The 20604-nt window shown below is 42.1% G+C and overlaps 1 protein-coding gene across 2 annotated transcripts in view; it reads left to right on the top strand.

Moving 5' to 3' along the window:
* NAT10 (N-acetyltransferase 10) overlaps nt 1–20604 on the top strand; it is a 36084-nt gene that overhangs the window by 5848 nt on the left and 9632 nt on the right. For both annotated transcript variants that reach the window (XM_084630908.1, XM_084630909.1), the window contains exons 5-23: nt 193–315; nt 1262–1323; nt 2272–2386; nt 5310–5417; nt 6741–6874; nt 8695–8788; nt 9459–9557; nt 10175–10311; nt 11119–11243; nt 11688–11838; nt 12842–12938; nt 13668–13784; nt 15091–15192; nt 15319–15393; nt 16105–16221; nt 16414–16547; nt 19069–19117; nt 20065–20158; nt 20256–20366. In XM_084630908.1, coding sequence (XP_084487034.1) covers nt 193–315; nt 1262–1323; nt 2272–2386; nt 5310–5417; nt 6741–6874; nt 8695–8788; nt 9459–9557; nt 10175–10311; nt 11119–11243; nt 11688–11838; nt 12842–12938; nt 13668–13784; nt 15091–15192; nt 15319–15393; nt 16105–16221; nt 16414–16547; nt 19069–19117; nt 20065–20158; nt 20256–20366 — 2044 coding nt within the window. The remainder of the gene's footprint in view (nt 1–192; nt 316–1261; nt 1324–2271; nt 2387–5309; nt 5418–6740; nt 6875–8694; nt 8789–9458; nt 9558–10174; nt 10312–11118; nt 11244–11687; nt 11839–12841; nt 12939–13667; nt 13785–15090; nt 15193–15318; nt 15394–16104; nt 16222–16413; nt 16548–19068; nt 19118–20064; nt 20159–20255; nt 20367–20604) is intronic.

The following is a 20604-nucleotide window of genomic DNA, read 5'->3' on the forward strand; positions in this document are numbered from 1 at the left end:
TGCTCTCACCAACAGAAGTTGGTTCAGTAAAAGATATTACCTCACCCACATTCTCTCTAATTTCCTCCGACTGACATGGCTACAACTACACCGCATACCTCCAGAAATGTGTTTTATCGTAGTTTGATTCCTGCTAGCTGATGCCAGTTGTCTTGGAAGACTCACAACAACTTTGAATTTGTTCGTTACTAGGATTTTGAAGCCTTGACTCCAAACCTGCTGGCTAGAACTGTTGAAACAGTGGAAGGAGGTGGAATTGTGGTGATTCTCCTCAGAACTATGAACTCACTGAAGCAGCTGTATACAGTGACCATGGTATGTTTGATTAACAAGCACCTCTGATCCTTTTCCACACAGTGGTGGTCCAGAGTCTCCAGACATAGTGCGTTTCTCTTCGGCTTTATATTATATGCTGAGTCATCATTTAAGTGGTTCTCTCCCCCCACCCCCGTACTGTTATTTCTCTGCTATTGTGTGTGTGTCTGCCATTAGGCAGTTCTGCTTAACAAGGTGACTTGAATTCCTCCTAGACTGAGGAATCAAATGTGAGGACGCATCATTAACAACTTAATTCTTTAGATATAGAATAAGGATTCAATTCTTCTCTGGGAGCTCAGTGTGACACGGTATTAATGATCTCGGTCTGGGCACTATACAAGCAAATGGAATGTACAATTTTACCTTTCTTTCCCGGGTGGGCACATTTGCTAGAATTTTATTAACTTGGAAAGAGGAGCTCAATTTCCCAAATTCATACCTACTGTTAAGTAGGAGCAACTTCACTACTGATAAAATCTCTGAAGTGCAACCTGTTTATGCTGAATATATTCATTTTTCAGCTAGGGAGTTTCACTAGTTGTAATTGAGTTATCACTTGAATTGGAGAATCAGTTTTTTAGCTTCACTTATGAGGCATACATCATCGATGTTCAGCCCCTGCATGACTGGGCCATAAATTAGACAGTATGATGCAATCACACAAAGTTCAGGGAGTAGATAGGGCTGGCGTGGAAATTAATGCTGGGAAGGGTAAAAAGGTATTATTTTTAAAGAGGAATTTGGAAGGTGGGGGAGATGACTGATATACAGGAAAAGAAAGTTCTGTGCCGGGGAAAGGAGAAACATAGTCAAGAATGGATGGAGACAAAGGGATGTTTGATAGTCCATATGAATTATATTCCATATAAGCTGTGCTCTAACCCAGAGATTCCTTCATGTTTCAGACTTGTGAGACTCAGTGATCTTTGTCTTGTTGTTTCAGGATGTTCACTCACGCTACAGAACAGAGGCACATCAGGACATAATAGGGAGGTTTAACGAAAGGTGGGTTGTTAGGAGCTTGAAAACCTAAGCTAACAAGTCTGCATGTGCAAGAAAGGTATCCACAGCAGGGTCTTGTTTCAGGATTGGCACAATGTCCTGTTAACTTAGAATAATGTATGTGCCTTCTTATCACAGAAGTGGCTGCACTTCGCTGGTGGGGGAGTTGTGTATGTACGTATAACCTTTGCATGTTTTACAAGGGATATTGTGGAGCCTAATGAGTTAATTTTTGTGACGTGCTTTGAGATTCTTTGATGAAGGGCTCTGCAGAAGCACAAATATCAGAATGACATTCTCCCATTGTTGTGGCTCTTGATGAGACTCACAAAGCACTTCCATGGCTTAAAAATATGAAAACGTTGATGCTTGGCTTCTCTTTATGGCATTTGATCAGTCTCTTGTAAAAGCCAAGAAATCTGCCTTACTATACTGAATAAAAAGTCTTCATTGCTATGAGGATAGATAACTAACACCATCTTTCCCCCTGGGAAGAATATAGAATGTTCTTTAGCATGTAGCTGGTGGATGTGTGGTCTCTTGGGTAAAACGGAATCAACAACCAGTATGAGGGCCTAGAATTTTACGTTGATGGGTACATGTAACTACTACCTTGGGGTCAAGAGCTGCCTGTTTACACTGATATTTTCAAATTAATCGTCATGTCATATTCTGAGGCTTTCTTGAAAGATCACCTTAAGTTGGTGGAATGGAGGTGAATGTCTCTGGTTTATAGAACATTCAGACGTATAACGGTGGGGCACACCAGGAACGTTAAATAAAAGGGGTTGAGCAACTAACTTGTCTCAGCCAAGCTATAAAACTGTGTAAAAGCAGGACCAGATTGTAAATGCAGCATCTGGAGAGAAAGGGAGCCGGGGTAAACAAGCTACCAAAGGGCTATGGTGCCACCAGTGCTGTATCTGAGCTGGCTTTTCTCTAATCATGCAGGTTCATTCTGTCTCTGGCCTCTTGTAAGAACTGCATAGTGATTGATGATCAGCTCAACATCCTGCCAATTTCTAGTCACATTGCAAACATAACACCAGTTCCTCCACAGTCTCAGGTAAGTGCATATTATGTATTTGAGTCAAATAGCCTTTTCCAAGGCAAAGATGCAAACAGTAGTTTAAAGTTTGATAAGGATGAGGTTCTTCTTCCCCACTAAATACCAAGAATTATTCTAATCTCAGACTAAAAGAGGACAGAGCCAATTCTAAATTCTGGACTTGAAGATTCAGCTGCTTCTTGTATCTGGCAAGCAGTAGCCATCTAGGTGCTGTCGGGAGCAGTGTCAGTGATTCAGCAGAAGGTGCTCCTTTGAATCATTGCTGAAAAAGTCCTCTAGCAGCTTAGGAAGTATCGTGCTGCTGGCAATGTCAGCTGTCAGATGAGAGGTTGATCACTTATGGTGGCTGAATATCTTTTGGCATGTTTTACAAATGTATGGGGGTTTAGCTCTCTGTCCTGAGAATATTAGTCTGGGTAATTCTGGTCACCAAAATTCTCTGCAGTATGTTGGATGCTTCTCCTTACTTCTTGACCTAAACTGTTGAATAGTATTGCTGTTATGCACTTCCTGCATTTCACTGATGAAAGAAGCGTCTGTATATAATCTGCAAAGTTTTGGAAGTATGGGGAACGGAAGGTGCTCTAAACTTGTACATCACTATTGACAAGAGAACTTTGAGATATTTGAGTCCTGAGAAGTTCTGATCCATAGCATTGTGGTATCAGTTGATAGTACTGCAAAACCTAATACTACTGTTCTTCTCCACTGAACTTTGGTGGTGGTGTTACAGTATCAGTGACCGCATGACAGCTCTGCTCTCCATAGATCTGAGTATCTAACGTGACTGGCAATACTGCCATGTCATGCTTTTGTCTCCAGGCTCCTTCCTTTCGTTTGATGACGAACTTCTGTGGTAGGCAGTGATTCTGCTGGCTGGATGCCTCCCGCCATTAAGTTGGGTGTGCTCTGATTTACATTGAAACTTATCTTGCTGCAAATAGCAGTCTTGATTTAGCACACCTGAAGTTCCATTGTGAGTTAAATAGGAGATGATTGAAGGGAGACAGTGGGCTTTCCGGTACAGCTGAGTGCTTTCTTTTGAGATTTCCAAAGATAACTAGGAAATTTAGACAACTTCCACTTAAAATTAGTGGGACTTGTGTGTCTAAATCCACTAGTTAGCTTTGAAACTCTCAACCTTAAATTTGAAAACTGATCCCCTTGTTTCTAAAGGTTGGGGAAGAGCTATTTCTACTGTCTTGCTATTTCAAGCTATTACAAGGTCTTTTGCCTCTCCTGCACTTGCACTGATGTAATTAGGGGAATTTTCCCTCATAACTTAGACTGTGTAGAGTGGAGGAACAAAGGAACACAGTATAAAAACTAGAAGAAAGCTAAGGTGGCTATATTGTTGAAAACATAACTCATTTTCTGTGATTCTCCATTACTGACAGCTGGGACATCTCAGAAAAATGGGTGGGTTTTATATAATTTGTGCTGCAGTATCTAATCCTGACAGGTTGACCAGAAGTGGTCTGGGAGTTCTATCACTGAATTTCCTTGCTTATTTCAGTTTAACATAATGGCTTGTGTTTGTTTTTGGAAAGTGGATCCCTGGATCAGTAGCAAGATCTACTGCTTTGTGCAACTGTTCATCTCATTAGCCCAGAGGTATAGCACGTAGCTTTCCTCCCTCAATCAAGGATATGTGCCTTTCTTTAAACATGTGCCACTAAGATAGAGTTCTGTAATTAGACAGCTAGCAAAGAAAAAATAAGATTTAATAATGACTTGCCTGCAGTGCAGAAATTTCATTCTCTTGTCGAAGTGGTGGATATTAGAAGTGTGATGAGAATAGATCTGACTTGGAAGCTCCCTTCTAGAAAATAAGGAATAATAAGCAACAGTGAAACAGGGAAGTAACTCGATTGAGGGACTCTACTTAGGTGTTTAATCAGTTCATGAACATCAGTAGACTTATTTCTTATTTGAGTAATAAATAGATCAATATTTAGGGCCAAATCTTTATACCCACCATACCTTATATGTGCATGCAAACCCAGACATGCGTGTACAAGTTGAGGTATCCATGTACCCCAGCTGGCCATGACCATATTCTTTGCACGAGCACTTTTAAAGATTAGTTGTAAACCTGTTCCTTAATTTAGTTACAGATTTGTTCTGAAACCATCCCTCAGAGTATTAAAATAACAGTAAATGCTTGTTTTAGTGGTTAGAGCCAGGGGCTATAGGTCAGGATTCTTGGTTCTATTCCTGGCTCTGCCACTGACTTGCTGTGTGGCAAGCTACTTCGCCTCTGTGCCTCAGTTTCCCCTCTGTAATGCTTCTCACCTTGTGGGGTGTTGTGTGGCTTAACCAGTATTTGTGAAGTGTTTGGCAAAACTTGTCTTAACGCTTCGCTGGGAATGCCCTTCTGCAATAGCCCCATTGTGTCTAGGGCAGACAGAGTATATGGTTTTGCATGACCTATGGACTTCAATAATGCATAGGGACTGGGATTGTCAAGAATCGTGTCAACTTGACTCTTCGCTTTTTTGGGTTTCTCTTACTCCCAGTGTTTCTTTGATGTAATCCACGTGATTTATTTTTCTTTCAATAGACTGAAGATGACTTACCAAAATAGACTTTAGAAAGGTATCTAGCAATAATCTCTTCTTCTGAGTTAATACAGCCTATTGTACCAGTTCTCAATAATCTAGGATTGAAGCTGGGTTGATCATTCTTCTAATCCAAGTCCAGAGAGGACTGGATTCACAGCTCACCGGTCCCTCATTCTGAAGGATGTATCATATGTTGGACCCAAATGTATGCCCCACCTACAAGCCTGATCCCAGTATTAAATTTGCAATAGAACGTCTCTTCCTGCCATATCAAGATACGAGAGGTGTGGAGGCAGCAGCTGTGGTGAAAGGTCCCGTATTAATCCTGCTTTGTTAAATTCTTCTCTTGCTTCTAGGAGGATAGTCTCAGACCTCAGGATCTGGAGCTGAAGGAATTGAAGGAGAGCTTGCAGGATACGCAACCTGTAGGCGTGCTGGTGGATAGCTGTAAAACTCTGGATCAGGTTGGCATGGTGTTAAACTGGGAGCGCCGTTCTCTTGACAGATACCCCAGCCATTCATGTTCATGTCCCATGCTGTGCCTCTGAATGAAAAGTTCACAAACCAGTGCTGCCTCCTACAGGAAAGCAGCTCTCTCTTGGCTTGCTTGGAAGAGTTAACATGACGGGGCAGCTCAAAGGCAGCTCTGAGAGGCCTCTTCAAGCAGCTTGACTTTCCCTAACGAAAGGAAGGGTTAGAATGGAAAGAGGCTGAGGAGTTGTGCTAGAAAGCTCACTTACCGAGAGGAAATGGCGTAGAGCTCTCGAAGCCTCAGATTTGCGATAAGTGGGCAACTGAGCCACACGTTCAAATCGTGGCATGACTTGACTTAGCTCAGCTACCTTAAGAGGTGGTAAAATGGGCTATCGCATAACTTATTTTGTGTGTCTTACATTTAACAACTTAAACTCCAAGTCCAGTCCATGCATGATAAAGATTCCCAGCTCTTTCAGTTGAGCAAGGGCTTGTCCTGGTGCCCTTGTTCAAAATGTCCCTATCCCTGGTGTGGTGCAGAGTGCTGATTGTGTACAGCTCTCCTTGCGAGAGGTAACTTTGCAAGCATGTGATTTGTGAAGGGTTGTGAGATCCTTCTGAGTGAAAGATGCTTTGTAAAAGGCAAATACTTATTACTCTTGCTGCTGTTCTCTGTGTATCATCACCCTTCCACAGATTAGAGGGTGTGTGTCTCTCTAGAGTTGAAACAGGTCCTACTTTGTCCCGTGCTTTCTCATGATGTCTAGTTTTTAGTGTTGGTTTGGTCAGGGAGTACACTTAGTGGTTAGATCTGAGACTGGGATTTAAGATTCTTCCCATTGACCTGCTGTGTGACCTTGGGCAAGTCTCTAAACCTCATTGTTCCTGCCATCTGCACAATAGATCAGATACTTTTCTACCTTACAGAGGGGTTCTGGGACTTCCAAGTGGAGTTAGGCACAAATGACAGTAAGGTGCTTATGACAATCTTCTGGAATAAAGTGATTTAAAGTTCTCAAGTAAAACGTGCTCTTGAGATCCACAATACAACGATAGCTATGATTCTGTGTCTTGCCCAGTCCCATTTTGAGAGCTCAGGGTGCAAGTATGCTCAGAGATTGTAGTATTAAGTATCAAGCGGTGAAAAAAATAAGTTATTTGGCCGGTTTTAATGTCTCTCTTTCTCATTGTTTCCCGTCCTGCCCCCCAATACCTGGAAAAGGGATGTGTCAGCTCCCATTAGTGATACCATGTGCACATGGCTTTATTGCTCCATTAAACACCACTCCTGTGTTTTGTTTCCTATTCACTAGGCAAAAGCACTTTTGAAATTTATTGAAGCCATTTCTGAGAAGACTCTGAGGAGCACCGTGGCTTTAACAGCTGCCAGGGGACGTGGTAAATCTGCTGCCTTAGGACTGGCTATAGCTGGAGCCGTGGCTTTTGGGTAAGCTTAACCTCAGCTGTCCAGGCTTTTATTTGCATTTGTAAATAATGAGAAGGCTGAGAAGGATTTGTGTGTCAGTAATATACATACATTACGCAATGCTTTTTATGCATTTTGATGGATAGTTGTAATTTCCAAATCTTTCCATTTTTATACTAACAGGAAATTTTAAATCTTTAAAAGTCAGAATAATCACATTTAAAAAAAAATTAATGTAGGCAACTAAAAATCAGTTATCAGTTGTGTAGTGAAACCAATGAACAATAGAAGTTGAGGATACAAGTGTGGTGAATTCTGACAGTGTGCTTGGATCTGTATGTAGTGTGGGACTATTTCTGGGCTCAAAGTTAAGATATTCATAAGTATTCATAGGATCAGGGCTCTCCTAGGTAAACAACATAATGTTAGATACCATTAACTTGGGTTTGAATAGAGACTGGGAGTGGCTGGGTCATTACACATATTGAATCTATTTCCCCGTGTTAAGTATCCTGTCACCTTCTTGTCAACAGTCTAAATGAACCATCTTGATTATCACTACAAAAGTTTTTTTCTCCTGCTGTTAATAGCTCATCTTAATTAATTAACCTCTTATTCCGCCATTTCATATTCTCTGTATGTATATATATCTTCTTACTCTATGTTTCATTCTATGCATCCGATGAAAGCTTATGCTCAAATAAATTGGTTAGTCTCTAAGGTGCCACAAGTCCTCCTGTTCTTTTTGCGAATACAGACTAACACGGCTGCTACTCTGAAACCTAACATAATGCTTGTGTACAGTGGAGCAGGTTTCCCAAGAAATGGAAGGGCTTACAATTTTAGTTTCTTTGAACGTCTTTTTTTTTTTTTTTTTGCATGGTGGCTTAACGTGGATAGGGCTGTAGATTCATAACAGAAGCAGAAATGATCATATTTCACAATTATTTCATTTTTCAAGTATCAGTCATCAAGAAGTGATGAATTTTGCTAGAGCTAGTAACACAGGAACATAATTATCAAGTGACTTGTCTGTACATTTTAATTATTGTCTACTTTTTGTGTGGAGAGAGAACTGTTCTATTGCTGTATCTAACTAAAGTCACATCCGTTCATGTAATGAAGTCCACTGTCCTTTGTATACGAGCTCGAGTTTTATTAGATATCTGAGAATATTGATTTGCTTGTTTTACAAATAAAAGCACTTAGTAAATGTCCAAAATAGTCATTTTTAAGTAGCCAGTCTCATCCTGATATAGTGATGGGGATATTACAATACATTAAATAATTTGCTTTAGTCCCTGATTTGGGTTCGTTCATGGAAGGGTAGATCGTGTAATTCTTGTTAACAGTAAAAAGAACTTAAGGTTAGATGATGATTTATTATTGATCTGACAAATGCTGTTTGGTACAAAATGAAGATGGCCATTGGACCATACAGCTTATAGTCAAAAAGGTGAGATGGAGCGGACAGGATGCACTGGAGACCCCACTGGGAAAACTAATTTTGAAAATACTTTTAGGATTCCTACTTGTGGGCATTTCAGGAGAAGTAAGTGTTGAATGCAGGAGTAGAGAAGCAAGTGCTGCTGAATACTTTGGTGTAGTGGTACACACACAGAAGTATCCTATAGCTGTGGTAGAAAGAATGTTTCTCTTTAATTGTTGCTATCTATTACAGTATAAAGCTGCCTTATATAAACTCTTTATGGTTTAAGATGCTTTGTATATGTTAAATTTCAGTGTTTTATAATGTCTTGTATGCTCTGTATAATATAAACTGGATCGTTTGCACTGCTTTGGATAAAAGGATTTAAAACCCTGTTTTGTTTCCTCAACAGTTACTCCAACATCTTTGTGACATCTCCCAGTCCAGATAACCTTCACACACTATTTGAGTTTGTATTTAAAGGCTTTGATGCACTGCAGTACCAGGTAAGGAGAGCAGGCTTTTACAGTGGTTTCATAGAATCATGTTTAGTTAGGGATTTAAAACTGCATTTCTCATTTTGGCTTTTACGTGATTATTTTAAAAATGATACCTTTTTAGCCAGAGGCTGTTTGCTCCTAAAAGCCTTGATAATGCTTTTCAGAAGTACATAGTGAATCAGAGTGCGCTGATAGTTTACATTCAGTATTTGTAAATCAGAAATATTGTGAAACTAGATTTCTTTGCATAAGGAAAAGGATATTGCTTTTAATACAAGATTTTCATTTAGGGCCCTCAATTTAAAGTAAATGCTAGGAATACAAGTGAAATAGATTAAATAGATGACTGCTTCTTTGCTAAGAAATGGAATTTATTTGTGGATCTGCTACTCCATGAACTTTGCAAGTGTTGGAGAAACCAGCTGTCTGATGGATCTCATTGAATGGACGAAAGGGAACAAAGTGCTATTATATTTTTAATACTGTTTTCACTTTAGGAATACAGGTAGGTTTATCCAGGTTGAGGCTTTCTTTACAGAATTTCTGTGCAAATAAACTGATCCTCAGGGGTGCAAGTGAGAATCTGAATGAAAGATTTGAAAAACACTTTGTTTTTCTCACAACCTGCTGTTCTGTTAGCTCTTGCATCTTCATTTTATTTAATCTCTTCCTTCAGGAACATCTGGACTATGAGATTATTCAGTCTCTGAACCCTGAGTTTAATAAAGCAGTCGTCAGAGTGAATGTGTTCAAGGAGCACAGACAGACTATCCAGGTAATTAACCTGCATGTCTCTTCTCCAGCCTCACTATTTCCTATTCATGGCCACTGGAAGTATAGCATATCGCTTACGTTTTTAATCTTAAGTGTGTTCATTTTACATAATGTGTAATAATGTTACACACCCTCGTGTATTGAAACAGGTTAGAGGAGGCAAATTGCTTCCGGATCCCTGGGTTCCACAAGGGAAACTATTCATCTAGCTCTGTGGAGATCTAGTAAGTCAAGGATCTTCACTTGGATTTGCACATGCTTGTCTTTTGGTATGTGTTATAATAATGCCCAGAAAAGTGTGGGGAAGGAGCACAAATGTATAGCAGACTGGAAAAATGAAGGAGACCTAATCTGATACAAATAAAGTGCTTTTGTGGCTCCATAGACATAACAAAGCATATGACCTGCTATTCCTCCTCCCTGGATTGTCACTAAAGTTCACCCAACTAGTTTACCACAATGCCTGCACTCCATTTCTCTCTAATCAGAGACTGGGACCTTGGAAGGAAACTGCTTCTATAGGGCTGCAGCTTTTGCCTCCTTTGAAGTCTCCCCAACTCCCAGACAGCTGCTCTGGATAGGGATTACCTTAGTAAAATGGGACTTCGCTCCTTGCAGTACATACATCCCACCGATGCTGTGAAACTGGGCCAGGCTGAACTTGTGGTGATTGATGAAGCTGCTGCTATCCCCCTACCTCTGGTGAAGAACCTGCTGGGGCCTTACCTTGTCTTTATGGCTTCTACGATCAATGGGTAAGAGACTCACGCAGGCCTGCTTGTCTGGAAAACAAACAGCAAGGGCAGTTTCTTGTAGGACCCTGCAGATTTACTGCTCTCATTCAGGTCAGCCTTTACACTCTTTCTGTTAGTACTGACACTTTTGTATAACCGCTCTGTCTAATGGCTGCCTTTGAATTGACTGTTGTCTTCATTCTCTTCTGTGGGTCACTTAGTAGTCCAGCCTCCTATTAATTGCCTGTCCCTGGCATGAAGACATGCTCTGTTCCGTGCCTGTACAAGGAGCAAATGTTTAAGCATGATGCTGAAGTCTGTTAGGAGGAGTGACTGTGTAAGGTTTGTGGAGAGCAGCCACCTTCTGAACAAAAGGGGATTAAGAAAATTCCAGCATTCTGGCTATAGTCCAGTATAGGTTATTGTACCTGCCTGTTTAAATTCCCCTTATGTTTCTGCCAGAAATTTAGTCACTTCTTGTCACATCATTGTAGTGCCCTAAAAGAGCTGCCATCTTTCACCCTGCAAACAGCTGCATTTCAGTGTCAGGTGAAGCAGTTTGTGTGGGAGTAAAGTCCTTTGATCAGTCAGTGTCACATGCGCAGCATCTTTGCGAGGCATTTGTCCCCTTGCCACTGCGTTTTGGCTTCTTCCTGCAGCTTGTACCAACAGTGAGGCCATAAGGGACCTAGTAATGGCACATGGCACCAGAACACATCTAAAGCCTGTAGATAAAATCCGATTTTAGATCGGAGCTTCCCCACACTACTTCTGGGGTTTTGTTTCAGCCTCATTTTACTTGCTTCTCTTTGATCTCTAATCTTGTAGTTATGAGGGCACTGGTCGGTCATTGTCCCTGAAGCTGATTCAGCAGCTCCGGCAGCAGAGTGTCCAGGCACAAGCCAGCATGACCGCAGAGAACAAATCTACAGCTACGGCTAAACTCGCCTCAGGTACCTCCCCATGCTGACATCTCTGAATAGGAGTATCTAACCAGCAATATGACTGCTGTTGACTTGCACCCTATACAATCCTTGGTGCTTGCGTACTTGTATTTCTGCAGCTTCAAGTGGAGAGTGGGGGTGGAGGAACATGCAGGAAGCTTTAAAGAAGCTTGACTTGTAACTTGGCCTCTAGGCTTAATATTTTCAATTTCTCACCTTCTGAAATGTAACACACTTGTAGGGGCATGGACTTCACTTGATCAATCTAACTACCTTGATTCTATGTGGAAATAGGCTTAAGTGTCCAATTTTGGGTTGTTTGGTGGGGAAGTAGGTGGTTTACTACTTTCAGTCTTTTGGACCAAAGCTATTGAAGGGCCTGATCCTGTTGGCATCTTCAGTATTTGTCACTTCAGACATGTTGTGGTTTTTCTTTTGAATCTCTCCTTCCAGCTCGTACATTGCATGAAGTCTCCCTTCAAGAGTCAATCCGATATGCCCCTGGAGACCCTGTTGAAAAATGGCTCAATGACCTGCTATGTTTGGATTGTCTCAACATCACCAGGATCATCTCTGGCTGCCCGCTGCCTGAAACCTGTGACCTGTATCCTGGCTGAAATTAACGCATGTTCTAAATAATTTACGTCCAGCTGTGGCAGGGTAAAGTGAGCTCTTCCAGAAGAGACTAACAGCAATTTATATGCTATTACTGAGAGGTTGGAGGTGATACTCTCCTCCTCGATTTCTGTTTTCTTTAGCACAGCTTATAATTCTGCTTATTTATATTGGTCTGCACATTTCAGTCTAGCTCTCCTCTTCAGTAATGGATGAAGCACCCTGTATGACAGGAATATGCTCCAGAGCCCACTGAAGCTGAAGGGTGTGTTCCTTGGTGGGGATGAGCAGACTCGCTAGGCACTTTGAGAAATAGATACGTAAATGTTCTAAAAATGTTAAAATAATGAACAAATCTGACATTCTTGTGCAGTGCTGAGAAAGCTGAGTAGACTTAACAAGCATGGGAAAGTCGCTGTTCCTAGGAAGAAGCTACAGTCTAAGGCCCCAATTCTGCACTGGCCCATTGACCAGCCTGTTGATATCAGTAGGGCTCTTTGCAGATACCGGGTCCACCCAGGCGCTTCTCAGTGCAGGATCTAATCAAAGTGCACTCAGGCCAGTCTTCTGGGCTCAAACTCCTAGCATGGGATCTTTTTTTTTTTTTTTTAAAGGGGTGGGCTGTCAGTGTTTTATTACCATTGATGAGCTTCAAAGAAGAGTGGTGCATTGTAACGAAGGTTTTGAGCGAGGGAGATGGTCAAAATTATGTGATTTCTTTCCTAATTGATGTGCTTAAAAGGGGGTATGCGGTCAGACGTGAAGACTGTCCAAAGCCCTGATGCTGAAGTCTTTTGACAGCAATAACTTAAAGAATGAGGAATCTGTGTTCCTTGTCTGGCTGATGCAGGCGGAGTATAAAGGCACTGAGCCAGCTCATACGGTGATACTATATGGAAAATCACCTCAGGCTGGGATAAATCAACAGGGGATGTTGATTTATGTCTTTTATGTCTTTTGGCTTTGGTTGTTTCCTTGATCACCGTACTTAGATATTATGTGAACAGAGACACCCTCTTTTGTTATCACAAAGCGTCGGAAATTTTTCTCCAGAGGCTGATGGCTCTCTACGTGGCTTCACACTACAAGGTAGTGACACTGCCCTGTCAGCTGGGATGTAGGGGAGAAATCTCTGCCGTTTTAAAGAGGTCAAATTGAGAAAGCTTTAGTGGACTGATAACTCAATAGCCTTTTTGTGTCCTGACAGCTGAACTCCATACCCAGCTTCTAGCTTGGTACATCACTGTCTTCCCAGTTCCCTCCTCACCCAACAGGCACTATCCCATCATGGGTTAATACTGATTCCTGGCTGTGAAATCCAGGAGACCAAATCTTAGATATCCGTTGCACTTGCACAGAGCTTGATAGCTGAATTATATAGGGGAGAGAAGTGTAGGTGATGAACAGTCTTCAGTAGCGTTTATTGCATTAAATAAGAACTGGTTTTTTGAATGGCCTTAAATTTAATTTAAAAATAGTAAATAGTGATGTTACCTGTAGATTGATAGATAATCTAATCCAAATAATGTAGTCTAGGATTGATAGCCTTGAATTGTTTTGAGAGTTTCTTTAGCTATCAGTATTACGCCAAGGTTTTTGCCATATCCAAATTCACAGGAGGGAGACGCAGGATTTATAGTAGCGTTAAACTCTAAGTAATTGCTATCTTTGTGGTAGAACTTTGAAACTCTCCCCTTGTAACTGCAGAGAGTCTCTAGGATTGTTGGTCTGCAGATACACAGGCACCCGTCTCGCTAACACTTAACTATAGCTGACAGAGAATTAGTGCTGTAACTTGTTTGTTTTATGGCCCTCTAGAATTCTCCCAATGACCTCCAGATGCTTTCAGATGCTCCTGCTCATCATCTCTTCTGCCTTCTGCCACCAGTCCCACCTACCCAGAATTCCTTGCCAGAAGTACTTGCTGTTGTTCAGGTAAGAAACAGAAAGTGTGTGTGAATACAGAACCACTCAATAAGGATGCAGTGGCAGGATGTGACAGTGGCTCATATCTGTAGAACTATATAGTAATTTCAGTTTTGTGTGTGTTATACTAGTGTTATACCAGAAGCTTTAATCAGGGCCCTGTTGTGCTAGCTTCTGTACAAATATACAAGGACACTGTCCCTTTCACCCAGCGCTTACAACCTAAGGAATACATTCGTGCTGCAGGGCCTGCTGAGAAGCCGAAATACTGGTCACAGCAACCTCTTCCCCTGGGGAGAGTTGATTGCATTACTTCTCCAATGTCCCCTGTATTCCTGTTACTTCATAGCACTTGTATAGTCCTGCACAAATACGAACTGATTAGGAGATGACTGAATTGTGGTGCATTGATATTGGACCTTCTTACATCTTATTTGCAGTTCTCAACTAACATGAGCATTTCTATATAAGTATGCAACTCTTCTGCCTCCCTGACTCATTAAGTACCAGTAATCAAAGTAATGATCACCAGGGCAATACATGCTAGTAAATTCACAATCTACAGTAGGGAACAGGCCCATCCTAAGAGGAGAAATGAGGGAAAATCTCAGAGTGAAACTGGCTAGGCAGGTGGTAAGTACTGGTTAGCTACTGCTGATGAGCTATAGATTGTGCATATAGGTAGTCTTTGCTAAAGCATGTTGTAATTAAAGTTGACAGGCTATTATCAATGTTTATTTTTAAACATTTTATATTTTTTTTCAATTTAAATTTTCACAGTTGTGTGAAAATGGTGGGGGGGGGGTAAAAAATTGGGGAGTCAGACAATAATTATTTACTAATAGTAGATACTGGGATTAAAAAGTTTAAAGCTTTATAACTGTTAAAACCCAAACTGTCGTCAACACACACTGAAATATGCAAAGTAAATATCCTTAAATCAAACTCTGATGTTCTCAGGCAACATATTTCTTTGCCAGCTTCAATTACTATTGATGGAAATAATTTTGTCGGTTTGTGAAATCAATGTTTACAGATAAAAACCTAATCCTTCCAAGCCTACCTACAGTCTTTGTTACACTGTCCTTCTCCCATCCCTGCCTGCTTATACCGGGGCGGTCGCTTGTTGTACTATGTGTTTGTACAACCTCCAGCAGAAGAGGGTCCTGGTAAGCTTCAGGTTCTCCCACAGTATAGATGGTAGGTTAGATGACTGACCAAATGTTTTCTATCTGTGTGCTTCTGCAATGGGCAGCGCTAGTAAGGGACTAAACCTCTTTCTCTGTTCACCACCTTTCCTTCTTTCTCTTGGCAGGTGTGTCTGGAGGGAGAGATCTCTCGCCAGTCTATCATGAACAGTCTGTCTAGGGGGAGGAAGGCTTCAGGAGATCTTATTCCATGGACTGTCTCAGAGCAGGTAAGTCATTTGGCTATTTGGTTATGTTCGGGTGGTGGTGGGGGGTGTGTGTGTGTAAGTGCTGATTTGATATTCTGAACATTCCTACTATTTTTTTCTTTAATATGACTTGTATTTCGCATGCAGTTCCAAGATCCAGACTTTGGGAGCCTCTCAGGTGGACGTGTTGTTCGCATTGCAGTCCACCCTGATTATCAAGGGGTAATGTATTCCAGCATTCTGTGATTATAAGTAGCCAGCAGTGGGACCACCTCATCTGCTCTCACAAGATGATCCGAATGAGGCCTGACCATTATTTGGGTGGGAGACTTCCAATGAAAGCTCAACTTCTGCAGCAAGTGTAGGGGAATTGTCCTCCTTCAGGGTAGTACCAAACCAATGTCCCCAGCATCTTGCTGGGCAGCGCTTTGCTGCTGGAGATGTGATACGAAGCATCAGAGCCCGTGAATTTCTTGTGAGACTAGGGCTGTTAACCCTGGTGTCCTGGATGCTGCCTTCTGGGGGTCATTCCTTCTTCCTATCTTTGGGTCCCATCTTCCAGACTGTACCTCAGCAAGTACCATGATTTTGGTGGGTTACTAATCTGACAGCTGCAGGATTGTGCCCTAAACGTCTGGCGGTAGCTTCAGTTGAACAATGCATCCTCCACTTCCCCTTCTATAAGCTGTTAGGTATGTAAGCAGCAGATACATTTTCACAGTGGCTGAGTGATACTAGTATAGGTCATCTGTAAACTGAATGCGCCCTCTTCAGGGTGAAAGGGGTTTTATAAATGTGATACTTTAGTGATGCATTAGTGATGGGATAATGAATCTTCTTTAAAAAAAAAAAAAAAACACACACACACACACACAGTTTTAAGAACTTTTTAATGTATTTTCCTTTGTTTTAAATTTCCCTCCTCTTTCACAGATGGGTTATGGCAGCAGGGCTCTGACCTTACTGCAAATGTACTATGAAGGCAAATTCCCTTGCCTGGAAGAAAAAATGACTCCGAAGCCGAAAGGAATTACTACCATAAGCAGTGAGGTATAAAGTGCTATGTACTGCTGTTTTAGGCTATTCAGTTTGTATTGGACTATATGGTAGAACCCCTCAGTAGCTGAGTGTCCCATATGTCCTTCCACATTTATAGCTTTTGAGAGATTTAATCTGCACTCACTGTGAAGACTGTTGTTCACCTGCTCACTTGGCTGCACTTTTTCCCTCTCTTCTCTCCAGGCTGTCAGTTTGTTAGAAGAGGCTGTGACACCTCGGAAGGACTTGCCTCCTTTACTTCTCAAACTGAGTGAGCGACAAGCGGAGAATCTAGACTATCTGGGGGTATCTTATGGTTTGACACCAAGGCTGCTCAAGTAAGTGTAACCATATTTGTCATCTATACCAGCGTTTCTCAAACTGTGGTCCATGGACCCCCAGGGTTCTCCAGGGGGTCCGTGGGTCCCACTGATCAACTCCTCCCCCTCCCTCCAAGCTCATCCTGAAGGCCGGAGAACAGCTGTTCAGTGGTGTGCAGAAGGCGTTGGGAGGGAGGGGGAGGAGCGGGGATGGGATGTGCTCGGGGGAGGGAGGTGGAAAGAGGCAGGGAAGAGGAGGGGTGGGGCCTTGGGAAGAGGGGTGGAGTGGGGGCGAGGCCTGGGGCTGAGTGGGGAGGATTGGGGGGGTCTGTGAAAAATTTTAAATCAGAATGGGGGTCTTGGGGTTGCTAAAGTTTGAGGACTGCTGATCTATACTAAATGTGGTTGGGGGGAGCCCCTACAGATGAATGTATCATAGCGCTTGGGTCCTGATACCTGTTCAGGTTTCCCTTGCTCGTAATTCCATTTCCTGTTTCAAATCTGGCACAGCTCCATCCCCCCCTGCGGTGGGATCTGTACTTACAGTTCAGGATGGCTGGATGCAACTACTTCGGGAGCCCTTCAGAGTAATGCAGAGCTCTCCCTTCTTTGCTAGACCATTTACCATCTCAAGCTCTGGTTCTTGTATGGCCAGACTGCCCCAGTTCCACTGCAAAGCAGATCTGTGGTGCTGTGCAAGTCCAAGGATACTGTTGCATGAAATAAGTGGGTCCAGGAAGTTAAAGGTGTTAATATGACACTGGCAAAGTGCAGTATTAAACAGCTATTTGTAGTTTGGGGTTCTGAGTATAGACTCTCCACCCTGCTTAATTCCATGGAGCAAATACTGTGAAATTCATGCCATAATCTGGAAGTTTATTGATTGGCTATGCAGAAGAATCCAAAATATAAAGTATATAAAGTTGTTCATGCATTACCATTCTATCTTAGCCAAAACTTAGCAAAATGCCGTTTTCAGAGAGGATGTTGGTTAAACAGCCCTTCTCATGGGGAAAAATCTAGTCTTTTAAACTCAGCTGTTGGTGCTTGTCATTATTGCTGCTTTTGACAAAACAGACAGATGTGAGGGGAGCGAAAAAGGATAGTGAAAGGTGGGAAAAGTACAGCTTCCTGCTAAAATTTACAAGATCCAGTGCCGCTGATGAGTCATGAATGACACAAGAACAAATGGATATAAAATGGCCATCAGGAAATTTAGACGAAGGTTTCTAACCATCAGAGGAGTGAAATTTTGGAATAGCCTTCCAAGGGAGGCAGTGGGGGCAAAAGATCTATCTGGTTTTAAGATTAAACTCGATAAGTTTATGGAGGAGATGGTATGATGGGATAACATGATTTTGGTAATTAAGTGATCTTTAAATAGTCATGGTAAATAGGCCTGTGATGGGATGTTAGATGGGGTGGGATCTGAGTTACCCAGGAAAGAATTTTCTGTAGTATCTGGCTGGTGAATCTTGCCGATATGCTCAGGGTTTAGCTGATCGCCATATTGGGGATCGGGAAGGAATTTTCCTCCAGGGCAGATTGGAAGAGGCCCTGGAGGCTTTTCACCTTCCTCTGTAGCATGGGGCACGGGCCACTTGCTGGAGGATTCTCTGCTCCTTGAAGTCTTTAAACCACCATTTGAGGACGTCAGTAGCTCAGACATAGGTGAGAGGGTTTTCGCAGGAGTGGGTGGGTGAGATTCTGTGGCCTGCGTTGTGCAGGAGGTCAGACTAGATGATCATAATAGTCCCTTCTGACCTTAGTATTTATGAATGTGTGCTCTGGGTGGGCAGGTTGGCCATGACAGGTGCTGCTCTCGACCCTGACTTGCTTCCCTCATCTGGAATGCTATCTGGTCCAGCAGGTTCCTTTTTCACTGGTCCTTCTAAGGCTAGGCAGGGCTATCACAGATCAGGTCAGGAGCCACGGGTGTAGGGGGAAAGGATAGGAAGAAGATAGTAGTTTTGGGCTGGGAGGAAGAGAATGGCAAGACAGCAGGATCTTGCATGTATCAGTCTGGGATAATCTCGGGTCCAGCAATGATAATCTGGTGCCCTCACTGATGTGTTGAGGTCTGGAAATCTCTGAGGAGTCTCCAGGTTCACAGATGAAGGGCAGAGTGTCTGGTGCGAAGCAGAGGCCCTTTGGCCTTCCTTGAGGAAATCTCCCAGGAGTCCATGTTTTTGTTCACTGAAGTCTGTTGGTTTTTTTTGTTTGTTGTTTTTAATTTGGTGGAAAGGCCATCCCCTTATTATTGTGTCCACCAATTAACCCTTATTTCTGACACATGAATCTTATCCACTTTCTGATGTCATAATCTTTTTGTTCACAAGTTAGTATCTAAGTCTGGTCTATATTAGTAGCCCCTTTTCATGCCCTTTTGATCAACATTATTTGTTACAAGTTTACTGTGATGCCATATGAACTTTGCTCCACAATCAGGATAGGACTGCTGTCACAACTACTACTGCAGCGTTAACATCTCAATAATTTCCAGCGTGTACTTTTTCCTCTTCCCTTCCTCCCCAACCAGATTTTGGAAACGTGCTGGATTTGTACCAGTTTACCTAAGGCAGACTCCAGTAAGTATCCTACTGTTTCAAGAACCTGATCGAGCTCCCACTGACGTTAGTGAAAGCCTTTCCACAGACTCTGATGGGATTTGCATTGTGGGATTTTTCAGAAGCACCTCAGCAAATCATTGGGAGTTAGGCACCTAGGTGCTTTTGAAACTTTCATTATAAGTGTTAGAGTTTGTTGTATCATCTTTTTTGTCTTGTGGGTTTATGGATCACTAATAACTGACCTAACATATTTTAGTGTTGGGAAGAAGAGTAGTGACCATCTGTAATATCTTTTAGCTGTTTACTCTACTTAACAACTTAAGGCTAATGCCCATGTAGGTACCCCAGGCCAGTGTGTGCAAATGGCTAGGTAGACAGCTGGCTGGTTATTTGCCTATGCATTTGCCACACTTGTGATGCAGCTGCAGTAGTTTTGAATGGAAATGATGTGCACATGCTTCTGTGTACGTAATTCACACAATCTAGACCTTAATAGAAAAGAAGTTTTTAGAATGAAGTCAAACCCCATCACCATATTACAATTCTGCTACTGTCATATCAAAATCCCCTCTCATGAGCTAGTTAGATGCCAGAACTGCAAATCAAAGCCAGTCACTTAGAGTAAGTCTTGTCTGACAGCAGGTGTTAAGTTTCCTATGTCATTGCGCCATCTTGCATTTGTTTTTCTGACTCTTGAGTGGTAGCTGAGATTTTTGGCTCACTAAGTAATAGCCAGAAAAAAAGGCCCTTCTGTGGAATTTATCAAATCCCCAAGGCTGGTGGGATATAAATTCAATAATGATGGTCAGTGACTTTTAATACAACTCGTGTCCATGCAAGAAATTGGGTAAGAGGGACTCCAGTGTTTTTAATTATATTACAACACCTGTCTTTACTTTTGTCACTTCAGTACATAATGCAAACAGTGAGTACCAGAGATCATGGGAATCTGTCTTCCTTCCTAGAATGACCTGACTGGTGAGCACTCCTGTATCATGCTGAAGATGCTGAATGAGGAAGAGAGTGAACAGGAGCACTGGCTCGCTGCCTTCTGGAAAGGTAACAGCTGGTTGTCTGTCCTAGTGTGAGAGGAAGCCTCCATGTATCCTTTGCACAACCTGGCTGGTAACCATTATCTTCTCTTCTTGTCCTGAAGATTTCAGGAGGCGGTTCCTGTCTCTGCTGTCATATCAGTTCAGCACTTTCCCACCTTCATTAGCATTGAACATTCTACAGAACAAGAATATCAAGCAGGAGTTGCAACCCCGTGAGTTTCTAGGCTTCTAAAATCCTTTCAGTGGCTTAAGATCTTAATGTGGTTTATCAAAAAGGTTATTAAATGAAACCTGTGAATGTTCTACAGCCTTTAGTAGAATGCTACAATTCCCTGTTGGTCAGGTCTGTTTGCTCCCTTCATCTTAAAAATATGCTTATTGTTGAGTGAAAGCTTCCAGTACTGTCTCCCTGATAGCTGAGATCAGAGAGCTCTACTTGATCAAAGTTTT

The sequence above is a fragment of the Lepidochelys olivacea genome (assembly GCF_965140295.1).
Source record: "Lepidochelys olivacea isolate rLepOli2 genome assembly, chromosome: 6".
Classification (NCBI taxonomy): Eukaryota; Metazoa; Chordata; order Testudines; family Cheloniidae; genus Lepidochelys; species Lepidochelys olivacea.